Genomic DNA, 16,061 nt, shown 5'->3' with positions numbered 1-16,061 from the left:
TCAGAACAGGTGACCATGACAAAACCAGCCTCCAATATAAAAGGTTACAAGAGGGAATCTGGTGCCGGGAAAGTGCCAAAATGGGAGGGGATTTGGCTACAAGAGAGGTGGCAGATGCTCCCACTGCAGCTTCAGCTCCTGTAGTTGAGATAGTAGGCTGAAGTCGTGGGTACCAGTTACATACTGGACTGAGACAAAGATGGTCAAGCACTGAAGACCAGAGCTACGCTGGTCATGGTCCAGACTGCGCTCGTCGATGGTCAAGCACCAAAGACTTGAATAACACCGGTCAAGGTTCTAGACCTAGAAAATGTTTGTCAACAGTCAAGGATCAGCCCTCGCCGATACAGAGGAGACAATAGTCAGTGGTCAAGCACCAAAGAGGCACTAGGAATACCTGGCCAGAGGCTCCAGTCTGGGCCAATGATTGAAGGAAATGTGTGAGACACTTCCAGCACAGAATTATGGTACCAAGCGTCGTTAGGGGGAGGGCTGCAAACCAGACGGCATCCAGATGATGATAGAGTGGACTTTGTAAGAAAAAGGTGCGGCTAGTGAGATAGAGCTGCGGACTTCATCAAGGCGCAGAAAGATGCAGAAACTACCAAACACTGTTCCCGCAAAATACTGTGCTTTCCCCTCCACCAGAATTAGATTGGACTGTAGACTCCGAGCTGATACTGAAGATTCCTGTTGTATATGAATCCATATACCTCTGTTACATAATTGCTTCTCAAATACACTGTAAATATAGTCCTTTTGCGATTTGTTATTTCCAGTATCTCTGTTTCTAGTTTGTATTGTTAACAAAATAATTAAATTGTTGTTTCCACCTGGTGCCTCCACTTACAGGCCCATACACCCTAATCCCGTTTTGCGTGGGTGTTCCGATAGGCCAATGAATGGGTGGCAAAAGGCAGTGTGAAAGCACCCTAAGAAAGGAGCTATGACTAGGTCTGTTGATATAGTACCGATAGTCGAATTTTGGGAGTTTTTTACTGTTTAGTATGTATATGACTTGACAGATTATTGAAACTTTAAGTACGGTAATGGGAAATTGCAGAATATACAGAATATATCTTGGCTAGTTATTTGCTTAAAACTTAAATTGCCTTACCTTGTAAAAGAAATTGCTGCGCCCAACGGATCCAATTTTTCCAGTATGGTTCATAAAACAAATGTTACCCTCTGTGGCACCGTACAGCTCGCACATCTTTAAATCTCCAAATCTCGTGATGAATTCTCTCCACACATCACTGCGGACACCATTTCCAATAGCCATGCGCACCTTGTGATCCTTTTCATTTTCTCTCTGAGTTGGCACAAAAAAATAACATGAAATCAAGATTATACTCTATTACTCAACACCAGGTCCCATGCTTTATGAGATGTTGTTCATTAAGATAGGAAGAAAGTAGTGCCAGCTAATAAGAAATATTAGTTACCAGCATGCTATGTTTATCATTACTGTTATGTATAAATTACCATAACCAGCCAGGAAACAACTTATCAGCTAGACAGCACAATGAGGAACCTCAAGTTATTGCCCATACTGACAAAATATCACCTGACCTCAGTAGTCGAGTCATCCATCCATATGAAATCACTGTGATGGGCAACCAGGCAAATGGCAACCAGAATGTGGCATTATTAAAAATGTTGTGAATACATAAGAATAAAATTAGGCTGCACCTTCTTGCAGGCTGTTGTGCAGGATGGGCAACACGGTGGCTCAGTGGTTAGCACTGTTGCTTTGCAGTGCTGGGGTCCTGGGTTCAAATCCCATCAAGGACAATTGCAATGAGCTTGTATGTTCCTTCTACACTCCAAAGACATACTGATAGGAAATTCAGATTGTGAGCCCTAGTTGGGACATTGATGAATGACAATGTCTGTAAAGTGCTGTGCAGTATGATGGTGCTATGTAAGCAAAGCATAATAAATAAAAATAATGAATTGCTGACATACAGATAGGTCAAAAGTTACCTTGACTCAGATAACACAACACTAGGATATCAAGGCACAAATAGACACCTACTGTATCTTGACATGACTAATAGGTGGTGCAATATTAAGTTCTTCCAATGTTCTTAACCCCTTAACGTCCATTAACGTACGCACCATGATAGACTGTGTCCATCGTGCATTTAAACTACACTGCATGCAGAATTATTAGGCAAGTTGTATTTGAGAGGATTCTTTTTATTATTGAACAACAACTATGTTCTCAATCAACCCAAAAGACTCATAAATATCAAAGCTTAATATTTTTGGAAGTTGGAGTGTGTTTTTTTTAGATTTGGCTATCTTAGGAGGATATCTGTTTTTTCAGGTAACTATTGCTGTGCAGAATTATTAGGCAACTTAATAAAAAACAAATATATACCCATCTCACTTGTTTATTTTCACCAGGTAAACCAATAGAGCAAACACAAAATTTAGAAATAAACATTTCTGACATTCAAAAACAAAAAAAAATCAGTGACCAATACAGCCACCTTTCTTTACAATGACACTCAAAAGCCTTCCATCTATAGATTCTGTCAGTTGCTTGATCTGTTTACGATCAACATTGCGTGCCGCAGCCACCACAGCCTCCCGGACACTGTTCCCGAGAGGTGTACTGTTTTCCCTCCCTGTAGATCTCACATTTTATGAGGGACCACAGGTTCTCTATGGGGTTCAGATCAGGTGAACAAGGGGGCCATGTCATTAATTTTTCTTCTTTTAGACCTTTACTGGCCAGCCACGCTGTGGAGTATTTGGATGCATGTGATGGAGCATTGTCCTCCATGAAAATCATGTTTTTGTTGAACGATACCTACTTCTTCCTGTACCACTGCTTGAAGAAGGTGTCTTCCAGAAACTGGCAGTAGGTCTGGGAGTTGAGCTTCACTCCATCCTCAACCCGAAAAGGTCCCACAAGTTCATCTTTGATGATACCAACCCATACCAGTATCCCACCTCCACCTTGCTGGCGTCTGAGTCGGAGTGGAGCTCTCTGTCCTTTACTGATCCAGCCTCGGGCCCATCCATCTGGCCCATCAAGAGTCACTCTCATTTCATCAGTCCATAAAACCTTAGAAAAATCAGTCTTAAGATATTCCTTGGCCCAGTCTTGACGTTTTATCTTGTTTCTTGTTCCAAGGTGGTCATTTTTCAGCCTTCCTTACCTTGGCCATGTCCCTGAGTGTGGCACACCTTGTGCTTTTTGATACTCCAGTAATGTTGCAGCTCTGAAATATGGCAAAACTGGTGGCAAATGGCATCTTGGCAGCTTCACGCTTGATTTTCATCAATTCATGGGCAGTGATTTTGCGCCTTTTTTATCAACACGCTTCTTGCGACCCTGTTGGCTATTTGCCATGAAACGCTTGATTGTTCGGTGATCACACTTCAAAAGTTTGGCAATTTCAAGACTTCTGCATCCCTCTGCAAGACATCTCACAATTTTTGACTTTTCAGAGTCCGTCAAATCTTTCTTCTGACCCATTTTACCAAAGGAAAGGAAGCTGCCTAATAATTAAGCACACCTTATATATGGTGTTGATGTCATTAGACCACACCCCTCCTAATTACAGAGATGCAAATCACCTGATTTACATAATTGGCAGTTGGCTTTCAAGCCTATACAGCTTGCAGTAGTACAACATGCGTAAAAAGGATGATGTGATCAAAATACTCATTTGCATAATAATTCTGCACACAGTGTAGTTCAATACTGAGAGTTGTAGTTCAGTACTGAGAGGTGCGGGGACCATCCCGCCCGGTCAGTGCAGAAGCTCAGCGTTGCCAGTGGCTGAGCTTCTGCACTAACAGCCAGGAGTGGCTCCCCTGGCTGTTAACCCCCTAATAGCTGTGATCGAGCACGATCGCAGCACTCCAGAGGGAGGCAGAGGGACAAGGGCTCCCTCTGCCTTCGGATTGGTGTCATCGCGGGGCCCGATCATTGCAATGACGACCCCCGGGTCATCAAGCTACGGAAAGCATCTGAGACCATGCTCACAGCATGGTGTCATAAGCTTTCAATATAGGTATACTGCAATGCTGGAGCATGGCAATGTATTATACCTGCAATCAAAGTAAAAAAAGTGAACGTCACATAAAGGGACTAGGTAAAAGACAAAACTTTTTAAATAAAAATATGTAAAAAAGATAAAAAAAATAATAATCATAATAATAAAAATCCACTAATAAATACACATTTTTATGTAAAAAAAATTAAACAAACAAAAAAACGTACAAGTTTGGAATCGCCGCGTCCATAAAAATGCGATCTATAAAAGTGTCACATTAGTTAACCCCTTAAGTGAGCGCCATAAAAAAAACAGCACAAAAAAGGTAGCAAATTATCCTTATCATCATACCCCTTGGAAGAAGTGGAATAAAACGCGATCAAAAAGACGAATGTAAATAAAAATAGTAAAACTGAAAACGCCATCTTGTCCCGCAAAAAAACAAGCCGCCATACAGTTCCATCAGTGGAAAAATAAAAAAGTTATAGCTCTCAAAATTATGCAATGCTAAAATAATACATTTTTCTATAAAAGTTTTTATTGTGTAAAAACACCAAAACGATATAAATGAGGTATCACTGTAATAGTAGTGACTCAAAGAATAAAGCTGCCTTACCAATTTTACCACACACAGAATGGAGAAAAAAAAAACAATTCCTGAATTGCTGGTTTTTGTTCATTCTACCGTCTCAAAAATCAGAATAGAAAGCGATCAAAAAAGGTCATGTGCCCGAAAATGGTACCAATAAAAACGTCAGCTTGTCCCGCAAAGAACAAGCCCTTACATGACTGTCGGCTGAAATATGGAAAAATTATAGGTTTCAAAATATGGCAATGCAAAAACTTCTTACAAATAAAAGCATCATTTAGTGTGTGACAGAAGCTAAATATAAAAAAGGATATAAATCTGGTATTGCTGCAATCGCACCGACCCGAAGAATAAAGTTGCCTAATCACTAATACCGCACGAGGAACGGCATAAAAAAAAAACAATTCTTCACCTTTTGTGGATTTGCTCATTCTGCCTCCCAAAGATAGCAGTAAGGCGATCACAGTGGTTTACTCCTTCCCTTCCCTTCCGAGCCCTGCCATGCGCCAAAAGAGTGGTCTTCCTTTGTGGGGTATCGGTGTACTCAAGAGAAATTGCACAACAAGTCGTAATAAAAAGCAATAAAAAAAATGTCATGTGCTCAAAAATTGTACCAATAAAAACGTCAACTCGTCCTGCAAAAAACAAGACTTCACATGACTCTGTGGGACAAAATATGGAAAAAATTATAGCTCTCAAAATGCAAAAACTATTTTTTGCAATAAAAAGCGTCTTGTAGTGTGTGACAGCTGCCAAACATGAAAACTCACTATAAAAACCCACTATAAATAGTAAATCAAACCCACCTTTATCACCTCCTTAGTTAGGGAAAAATAATAAAATAAAGAAATGTATTTATTTTTATTTTTCCATTAGGGTTAGGGTTGGGGCTAAAGTTAGGGATGGGGCTAAAGTTAGGGTCAGGGTTGGGGCTAAAGTTAGGGTTAAGGTTGGGGCTAAAGTTAGGATTAGGGTTACGGTTAGGGTTGGGGTGTGTTAGGTTTGTGGTTAAGGTTATGGTTAGGATTAGGGTTAGGGGTGTGTTGGGGTTAGGGTTGGAGTTAGAACTGGGGGGTTTCCACTGTTTAGGCACATCAAGGGATCTCCAAACGCGACATGCAGCTGATCTCAATTCCAGTCAATTCTGCGTTGAAAAAGTCAAACGGTACTCCTTCCCTTTCAAGCTCTGCCATGCGCCCAAATAGTGGTATACCCCCACATATAGGGTATAAGCATACTCAGGACAAATTGCATATCAACTTTTGGGGTCTAATTTCTCCTGTTACCCTTGGGAAATAACAAAATTGGGGGCAAAAAGATCATTTTTGTGAAAAAAATATTTTTTATTTTTACGGCTCTACATTATAAACTTCTGTGAAGCATTTGGGGGTTCAAAGTGCTCACAACACATCTAAGTTCCTTAGGGGGATCTAGTTTCCAAAATGGTGTCACTTGTGGGGGTTTTTCACTGTTTAGGCACACTAGGGGTTCTCCAAACGCAACATCGCGTCCGATCTCTCTTCCAGCCAATTTTGCATTGAAAAGTCAAACAGCGCTCTGCTGTGAACTCATTTTCTGCTCCACCAGTTGAGAGTTCTCCTTCCATTCCCCTCTGGTGGTGACAGGAGGTAGTGAGGTTGGTTTAATTGGTAGTGATCTGCCACCTGATGAGGAGGATAACGATTGGATCTCTGGAGTATCAGACTGGATATAAGACAGCTGACGCCCTATCCTTATGCTAGTGATTCAGTCTGCTTCTCAAGTCTTGGACTTCAGCTCTGTTCCAGTCTTCTCAAGTTAAGTTTGTTTTTGCTATTGTCCACACTTGCTCTTGTTGGTCAATTCAGTTTTTTTGTGGTCAGCCAGCCCCTGCTGGGGTTGTGCTGAATTTCCACTCCTATTTATCTGTATTTGCCTTTTGGTCCCTTATTAGATTGTCCTCTTTTTGCTCTGTCTCAGAATATCTCAGAGTGCTGATATAGTGGGAGATGTCTAGTGACTTCAGGGTTAATTTTGATATCAGAAGTGTTGGACATTATTTTGGTAGGGTTTTTGGCAGATTGCAGACAGTGTCTTTCCTTTCCTGTCCTTTCTAGTTAGTCGGGCCCCATCGTTTGCTCAGCCTATTTTTCTGCCTTTGTTTGTTTTCATCTTATTTCACCGTCGATACATGTGGGGGGCTGTCTTTCCTTTGGGGTCTGCTCTGGGGCAGTTAGTTTTCCTCTTTTCCTGCTTTAGGCTTATGTAGCTCTCCGGTTGTGACGAGGCGTCTAGGATCATCGTAGGTATGCTCCACGACTGCTGCTAATTGTGTGGTAAGATCAGGGATCTGCAATCTGCATAGTTACCAACCTCTCTGGTTTTCTGAGACTTGGCTTGTGTTGTTTTTTCCTCCTCGGTGACCCATTCATAACAGCGCTCCATCCCTTCCGAGCTGTGCCATGCGCCCAAACAGTGGTTTACCCCCACATATGGGGTATCAGCATACTCAGGACAAATTGTACAACAACTTTTGGAGTCCAATTTCTCTTGTTACCCTTGGCAAAATAAAAAAATTGGATTTGAAGTAAATTTTTTGTGAAAAAAAATTTAAATGTTCATTTTTTTAAACATTCCAAAAATTCCTGTGAAGCACCTGAAGGGTAAATAAACTTCTTGAATGTGGTTTTGAGCACCTTGAGGGGTGCAGTTTTTAGAATGGTGTCACTTTTGGGTATTTTCTATCATATAGACCCCTCAAAGTGACTTCAAATGCGATGTAGTCACTAAAAAAATGGTGTTGTAAAAATGAGAAATCTCCGGTCAAATTTTAACCCTTATAACTTCCTAACAAAAAAAAAATTTGGTTACAAAATTGTGCTGATGTAAAGTAGATGTGTGGGAAATGTTACTTTTTAAGTATTTTGTGTGACTTTTCTCTATGATTTAAGGACATGAAAACTCAAAGTTGGAAAACTGCGAAATTTTCTAAATTTTTGCCAAATTTCCATTTTTTTCACAAATAAACGCATGTCATATCAAAGAACTATTACCATTATCATGAAGTACAATATGTCACGAGAAAACAATGTCAGAATCACCGGGATCCATGGAAGCATTCCAGAGTTATTACCTCATAAAGGGACAGTGGTCAGAATTGTAAAAATTGGCCTGGTCATTAACATGCAAACCACCCTTGAGGTAAAGGGGCTAAACAAGCGTGTTCATCAATATTGAAGTCATTCAACGCTTGTTTCCTGGCCTCTTAACACTGGCTGAGGAAGAATGACGGACACAGAACGATCATTAAAAGATAAATCTGTCCCCATACAGTATCATGTTATCTGCAGTTTTCACCGGGTGAAGTACTGCTGAGAACAATGATTTCTGTTCTGACAAATAATCCAATCACTCCATGAATAAGCAGCATTTTGCTCATTTAGTATAATACACCCCTTGCTCATTTAATATAATACATTCCATAGTCCTCCACATAGTATAATGCACCCCACAGTCCTCCATATAGTATTATGTACACCATAGTCCTCCATATTGTATAATGCACATCCCATAGTCCTCCACATAGTATAATGCACACCCATAGTCCCCCATACAGTATAATACACATCCCATAGTGCTCAATATAGTATAATGCACACCCCATAGCGCTCCATATAGTACAATGCACACCATAGTCCTCCAAAGAAGTATAATGCAGCCCCCCAGGAATATAATGCAGCCCCTTATAAGTATGATGCCGCTCTGTAGAATATAATGCAGTTCCATAGAATATAATGCTGCTCCATAGGAGTGTAATGCAGCCCTGATAGAAGTGTAATGCAGACCTCATAGGAGTATATTGCAGTTCCCACAGGAATATAATGCAACCCCATAGGAGTATAATGCAGCCCCCACAGGAGTATAATGCAGCTCCATACAGTATAATATACACCCCATAGTTCTCCATACAGTACAATGCACCCCATAGTCCTCCATATAGTACAATGCATCCCCCACAGGAGTATAATGCAGCCCCCACAGGAGTATAATGCAGGCCCTCATAGGCGTATAATGCACTCCATTGGGAATATAATGCAGCTCTATAGGTGTTTAATGCAGTCCCATAGGAGTATAATGTAGCCCCCACAGGAGTAAAATGCAGGCCCCATGGGAATATAACGCAGCCCAATATGAATATAATGCAGCTCCATAGGAGTTTAATGCAGCCCCATAGGAGTATAATGCAGCTCCCACATGAGTATAATGCAGCCCCCACAGGAGTATAACGCAGCCCCTATAGATAATAATGTAGCCCCATAGAATATAATTCAGCCCCGCAGGAGTATAATTCAACCCCATAGGGATTTAATGCAGCTCCATAGGAGTGTAATGCAGCTCCACAGAGTATAATGCAGCCCCATAAGAGTTTAACGCAGCCCCTTAGGAGTATAATGCAGCACCATAGTCGTTCAGTATTATGGCCACCAAGTACTTTCCTTGTTCCCTGCTGCAGCGCATCTCTTCACCTCAGCAGCTCCACTGCCTGGCACAGTGTAGTGCGCAATGAAAGTGACGTCATTGCGTGTCCACTGAGTCAGAGGCAGAGGGGGGATGATGGGAGAGGGGGCGACACATGACGCTGTCTCCACCATTATTGTTTTCAACCGTGTCGGCATCTGTAGTGCCAATACAGTTGAATGCGCAATGCAGTGGGAGGCACTGGCACCGGGCCCTCTGACTCACGGGACTCATAGTGTCCGCATGGTATGATGCTATTAGTGACACGCCACTGGCTTCGGGCTCCTGGGCTAGTGGGGGCCCTAGGCAAGTGCTTAGACTGCCTACCCCTATTTTCGACCCTGTGAAAAACTCAGAAACCAGCAAATCAAATACCCGCAGCACCCAGTGAGCAGTCACACATAATAATAATAAAAATAAATTGGTGAATGAGAGACTGTCTCTTGTTTTTAATTCTTAAACGTTCTCTTTTTATGTCTTTCAGGTTCCCATTTTTGGACTGCATCTGATTCAGTGAATTACATAGGATCTTCATGGTTTTTTTTTTAAACTTTGTAATAAATACAGTCATGGCCAAAAGTATTGACACCCCTGCAATTCTGTCAGATAATACTCAGTTTCTTACTGAAAATGATTGCAAACACAAATTCTTTGGTATTATTATCTTCATTTAATTTGTCTTAAATGAAAAAACACAAAAAGAATTGTCCTAAAGCCAAATTGGATATAATTCCACACCAAACATAAAAAAGAGGGTGGACAAAAGTATTGGCACTGTGCGAAAAATCATGTGATGCTTCTCTAATTTGTGTAATTAACAGCACCTGTAACTTACCTGTGGCACCTAACAGGTGTTGGCAATAACTAAATCACACTTGCAGCCAGTTGACATGGATTAAAGTTGACTCAACCTCTGTCCTGTGTCCTTGTGTGCACCACATTGAGCATGGAGAAAAGAAAGAAGACCAAAGAACTGTCTGAGGACTTGAGAAACCAAATTGTGAGGAAGCATGAGCAATCTCAAGGCTACAAGTCCATCTCCAAAGACCTGAATGTTCCTGTGTCTACCGTGCGCAGTGTCATCAAGAAGTTTAAAGCCCATGGCACTGTGGCTAACCTCCCTAGATGTGGCCGGAAAAGAAAAATTGACAAGAGATTTCAACGCAAGATTGTGCGGATGTTGGATAAAGAACCTCCACTAACATCCAAACAAGTTCAAGCTGCCCTGCAGTCCGAGGGTACAACGGTGTCAACCCGTACTATCCGTCGGCATCTGAATGAAAAGGGACTGTATGGTAGGAGACCCAGGAAGACTCCACTTCTTACCCCGAGACATAAAAAAGCCAGGCTGGAGTTTGCCAAAACTTACCTGAAAAAGCCTAAAACATTTTGGAAGAATGTTCTTTGGTCAGATGAGACAAAAGTAGAGCTTTTAGGGCAAAAGCATCAACATAGAGTTTACAGGAGAAAAAAGAGGCATTCAAAGAAAAGTACACGGTCCCTACAGTCAAACATGGCGGAGGTTCCCTGATGTTTTGGGGTTGCTTTGCTGCCTCTGGCACTGGACTGCTTGACCGTGTGCATGGCATTATGAAGTCAGAAGACTACCAACAAATTTTGCAGCATAATTTAGGGCCCAGTGTGAGAAAGCTGGGTCTACCTCAGAGGTCATGGGTCTTCCAGCAGGACAATAACCCAAAACACACTTCAAAAAGCACTAGAAAATGGTTTGAGAGAAAGCACTGGAGACTTCTAAGGTGGCCAGCAATGAGTCCAGACATGAATCCCATAGAACACCTGTGGAGAGATCTAAAAATGGCAGTTTGGAGAAAGCACCCTTCAAATATCAGGGACCTGGAGTAGTTTACCAAAGAAGAATGGTCTAAAATTCCAGCAGAGCATTGTAAGAAACTCATTGATGGTTACCAGAAGCAGTTGGTCGCAATTATTTTGGCTAAAGGTTGTGCAACCAAGTATTAGGCTGAGGGTGCCAATACTTTTGTCCGGCCCATTTTTGGAGTTTTGTGTGAAATGATCAATGTTTTGCTTTTTGCTTCATTCTCTTTTGTGTTTTTTCATTTTAGACAAATTAAATGAAGATAATAATACCAAAGAATTTGTGTTTGCAATCATTTTCAGGAAGAAACTGAATATTATCTGACAGAATTGCAGGGGTGTCAATACTTTTGGCCATGACTGTAGGTGAACAAGGTGTGGGGGAGTGTTTTTTTTAAATAAACTATTTATTCTTTGTGTGTTTTTTATTACTGAGCTAGTAATGGGGGTGTCTGATAGACACCTCTCTATTACTAAGCCATGGTCTTGATGCCAGCTGACATTACAAAACTAACATCAACTCCAAAAAATATTACCTTGCTTGCCACCGCATCAGGGCAATTGGAAAAGCTGTGCAAATTGCGCGAATTGGCACATGTAATGGATGCTCCATTTCTGGTTATGCTGCAGGATTTTTTTTTAGGTAAAATAACCATGGATCTTGCCAGCCTGAAAATATAAGCCCGCAACTGTCTGCTTTACCTTGGCTGGTTATCAAAAATAGGGGGGACCCTAAGTTGTTTTTTAAATAATTTATTTATTAGGTTAATACAAGTAAACAAACACTAATTAATCTCACGAATATCTATCTATCCATCTATCACATACTGTATCCATCTATCTCATATCTATCCATACTTTACAAAAACGCATAAAAACGCAAGTGAAATTCACCTACGTCAAGGCCTAAACAAACAGTGATCGTGTGCACATACCATAATCGTATACTGTGTTACTGATAACAATGTTAAGCACTGCAGCAACATTGGCTAGCTGATTTATGTAGGAACAAGCAATAACAATATTATGTGGGATATTAAAAGACAATAATTTGGCTACTACAGTACATATTTGGGCAATTAAGAAACAACATAGGGAGTATCAGTTTGTCATCTTCATGTGCTGTAATAATATGCAGTCATGGTCATTTTGTTATTTTTGTGTTTAATCAGAACCAATGGCTTGATTTCATCAAGACTGGTGTGTATAACATCGATCCTGATGAGGGCTGTGTTGGAATTCAACGCTCCTAATTCATTTATAGGAACATGTGCACATGTTGCGGATTCTGCTGCGGATCTGAAGTGTTTCAGGCTCTGCGGGTCCGCAGCAGATTTAGCTGCGTTGTACAGTACCATTGTTTTCAATGGTAAACTGAAAAACGCTGTGCATATGCTGCGGATTTTTGTGCGGAATCCGCAGCGGTTTTACACCTTCTCGATTGTAGAGGTGTGAAACCGCAGGCTAATCCGCAGGTAAACCATAGGTCTTTTGACCTGAGAAGTTACCTGCGGATTTTTCCAAATCTGCGAGGAAAAATCCGCAGCACCTAAAACTACGTGTGCACATAGCCTTAGAGATCAGGAGTGCTTGACAGGTTGCGTGTGCCTTGCCACAAATCTTATTCCAGTCAGGGACTAGAGTAAGATTTCTGAAGTAAGGATTGCCACAGTTCGTCATTAATTACCTGCACATTGAAAATTTGCATTGGTGGACCAGAATGTTAAATGGCCTGCAGGATACATTTAGCTAAATATAAAAAAAAGTCTAAAGTTTTAGTTTCCACTTAAGTTTATCAAAAGTAGAGATCACCTTTATTTAATATATGTGTTAGAGGGGACGTGTCAGCGGGATTGTGCACAGTAACTTACACACAGTGTCTGGTTGGTGTCATTATACTGATTACAATTATACTAGGGCTGATGAAATCCATCTTGTGATTGTTGCTTAATCTTTATTTTCAGTGATGTGTTAATGATATGCTCATGCTCCAGGGCAGCCTTTAAGGGGGGGGGTCTTTATGTGGTGCTCTGATTAGGTATTCATAATGCAGACTGCTGACAGGTCACTGATCCCTCACTGACCTGCCCCTTAGTTTACATAATGAATATTATATATACATACTGAGCAGTAGCAGCTATTGGTGTATATGGAGGTGATATGATAGCTGCTACTGCGCATGCGCCAGCAGTGCCATCTTGGAGGAGGAAAATTTTTTTTCCCCAGCAAGATGGCGCCACCGGTGCCTGCACAGTAGCAGCTATCGTATCATCTCTATATACACAGATAGCTGCTACTGCGCAGGCACGGCGGGCGCCATTTTGGAATGGATTTTTTTATACTGCTCAGGAAAACATCAAGCACATTTATTAACTGCACATTAAACATGCACCTGCCTGCAGAAATTTTTTTTTTTTTGCAGTGTGTGCAGATATTCATTATGTAAACTAGGGGGCAGGTCAGTGAGGGATCAGTGACCTGTCAGCAGGCTGCATTATGAATAGCTAATCAGAGCACCACATGAAGACCCCCACAGGCTGCCCCGGAGCACATAAAACTGAAAATAAAGATTAAACAACTATCACAAGATGGATTTCATCAACCAAGGAGGTATCATTGTAATCAGTATAATGGTGATGACCTGACACTGTGTGTAGGTTACTGTGCACAATCCTGCTGACAGGTTCCCCTTAAACAAGAGTCTTTTTCAAAGAGTAGTCAGAGCCCACTATAGAGGCAAAGACATGGCTCTCTGGGAGGGAACACATTCCAGTTCTTGATTCACTGGATAATTGAATTCTCCTTGCAGTAGATGACAAAGAAAGGCTTTCACACAAACACCTACGTGCTGCTGTGTACACTACAAGAGCCTGTTAGGCATAATAACGCTCCAATCCACTGGAAACTCAACAGCACAAAAGCAATGCTCACATACAATATACAGTATATCAGGGCAGCTAAAACATATGAAGATACTGCCTACTGTAACTAATCACAGCTCCCATTTCTTAATGTCTCATAGAAAAAATACATCTATAACAAGATTAACTGCAATGAGCAGCTACTCAAACACTGATTTTTATATACCCTCACTCATAAATTAAATGACAGTATGAGACAGGAATAGATTGTTATTTCTTCTGTGTAGTGAAAATTGTTGGTTCTGTTAAAGGAAGGGAGGTGGAATAGTTCATTCTGAAGTTTTCAGTTATTTTGTCCTATTTGTTGTTTGCTCCACAGTAAAAAACAAAAAAAAAAACAAATGTTCTCAGGTGTAGGAATGGTCTTTACATGAACTGATGGAAGCCCTCAAAAAACAGTGTAATTCCAGGTTGTGAAGTAGCTAAATACAAAAAGTGCCAATGGGGTGAATACTTTCACAAGCCACCATAAGAGGATAACAATTTGAGGGGAGTGCTTCTTTAAGAAATATAAAAACAATAACTAGACTAAAATAAAACTACACTTTCAAGTAACATTTCAGAAAATGCAGTTGGTGTATTTATGAGTAAAAGCAGCATTTCTGACCATTGTATGACTTGCATACTGCATTTTTCACTAGTTTTCCTGTTTACAGGTTTAATAATTATTGTCATTTGACTGAGCTAGGCAGTGTAGCACATATACACAGCAACAGCAAGGAGAAAATTACACAGCAATACTGAGCAGTGTAGATGTGAATCCATTACTGGGATAAGCTTGTTAGCATCTGAATGATCATTTTGTCCACCTCTCACTATTTCTCCCCCCCATATCATGTGCAAACTTTAATATGCCATGTAACCTGACAGCTCGCGGTGGTGAAAGTCTGTCCTGTGCAAAACAAGATGGATTTCAGCTGTTCATAATGAATAACAGGTTCAGGAAGAAAGGGGAAGGAGAGACAAGGCTCATAAGTGAAAAAGCATATTTCTCTGAAAAGATACTATATATTAGAAAGTTTGCTATATTCACTTGTATTAATGATTTATACAAAGCTTATTAAAAGTACAGTTACCATTTGAATGAGTAAAATGCACAAAGTAAAAGGGCATGAGCTCTGGTTATCTCAGCTGCTCTGAGTGTGCCACTCCCATCTATATATATAATTGCCTTAAATTATCCGTCATCCACTTCCGTCTGGATGTCCCCGAATCCCACAATCCACCGCGCCGACCGGAAGTACGCCGACCACCATACTGAAATACCCAAGTGATGGGTATTTCAATATGGCACCCGCTGGTGGTATCAGGCCCTTCCACAGTACCACCAGCAGAACACCGCCGGGACCCCCCGCCGCTGCCGGACCCACCACCGCCGGACCCATCACTGCCTACCCACCTCCATCACAGCCAGCAGGAAAGACCGCGGCTTGCGGCCTGTGCACAGGCTGCAAGCCGTGGTCTTTCCTGCCAGTTGGCCGCCGCCAGGACCCCCCCGCCGCTGGACCTGCCGCCGCTGAACCCACCCACTGACGCAGCTGGACCCACCGCTGCTGGCCACGCCGCCGGACCTGCCGCTGCCTGCCCACCCACCATGTACATACACACACACACGTACATGTACACACACACACACACACACGTACACACACACATGTATGTACATACACACACGTACGTACACACACATGTACATACACACACGTACGTACACACACACACATACGTACACACACACTCACACACGTACATGTGCACAGGCCACAGTCTTTCCTGCCAGTGGGCCGCCACCAGGACCCCACCCACTGCTGGATCTGCCGCCGCTGAACCCCCCCACCACCGGACCCGCCGCTGCCTGCCCACCATGTACATACACACATGTACACACATGTATATACACACACACACGTACGTACACACACACACGTGCTCACATACACACACACATATTCACTTACACACACACACGTACTCACATACACACACACGTACTCACACACATACCCACATATACACACACACGCGTACTCACATATACTGTACACACACACGTACTCACATATACACACACACGTACTCACATATACATACACACACACTCACATATACACACACGTACTCACAAATACACACATACTCACATACACACACACACGTACTCACACACACATACTCACATATACACATACACGCGTACTCACA

General features: G+C 41.7%; 1 protein-coding gene across 2 annotated transcripts in view; it reads right to left on the bottom strand.

Annotated features, from left to right (window-relative positions):
- SLC27A6 (solute carrier family 27 member 6) overlaps positions 1-16,061 on the bottom strand; it is an 84,790-nt gene that overhangs the window by 31,195 nt on the left and 37,534 nt on the right. For both annotated transcript variants that reach the window (XM_073557741.1, XM_073557742.1), the window contains exon 6: positions 1,118-1,312. In XM_073557741.1, coding sequence (XP_073413842.1) covers positions 1,118-1,312 — 195 coding nt within the window. The remainder of the gene's footprint in view (positions 1-1,117; positions 1,313-16,061) is intronic.

The sequence above is a fragment of the Dendrobates tinctorius genome, unplaced genomic scaffold (genome assembly GCF_039654945.1).
Source record: "Dendrobates tinctorius isolate UK_male_01 unplaced genomic scaffold, ASM3965494v1 ptg000003l, whole genome shotgun sequence".
NCBI lineage: Eukaryota > Metazoa > Chordata > Amphibia > Anura > Dendrobatidae > Dendrobates > Dendrobates tinctorius.
Note: the sequence above shows the minus strand (reverse complement) of the source record. Positions and strands in the feature narration are given on the sequence as shown.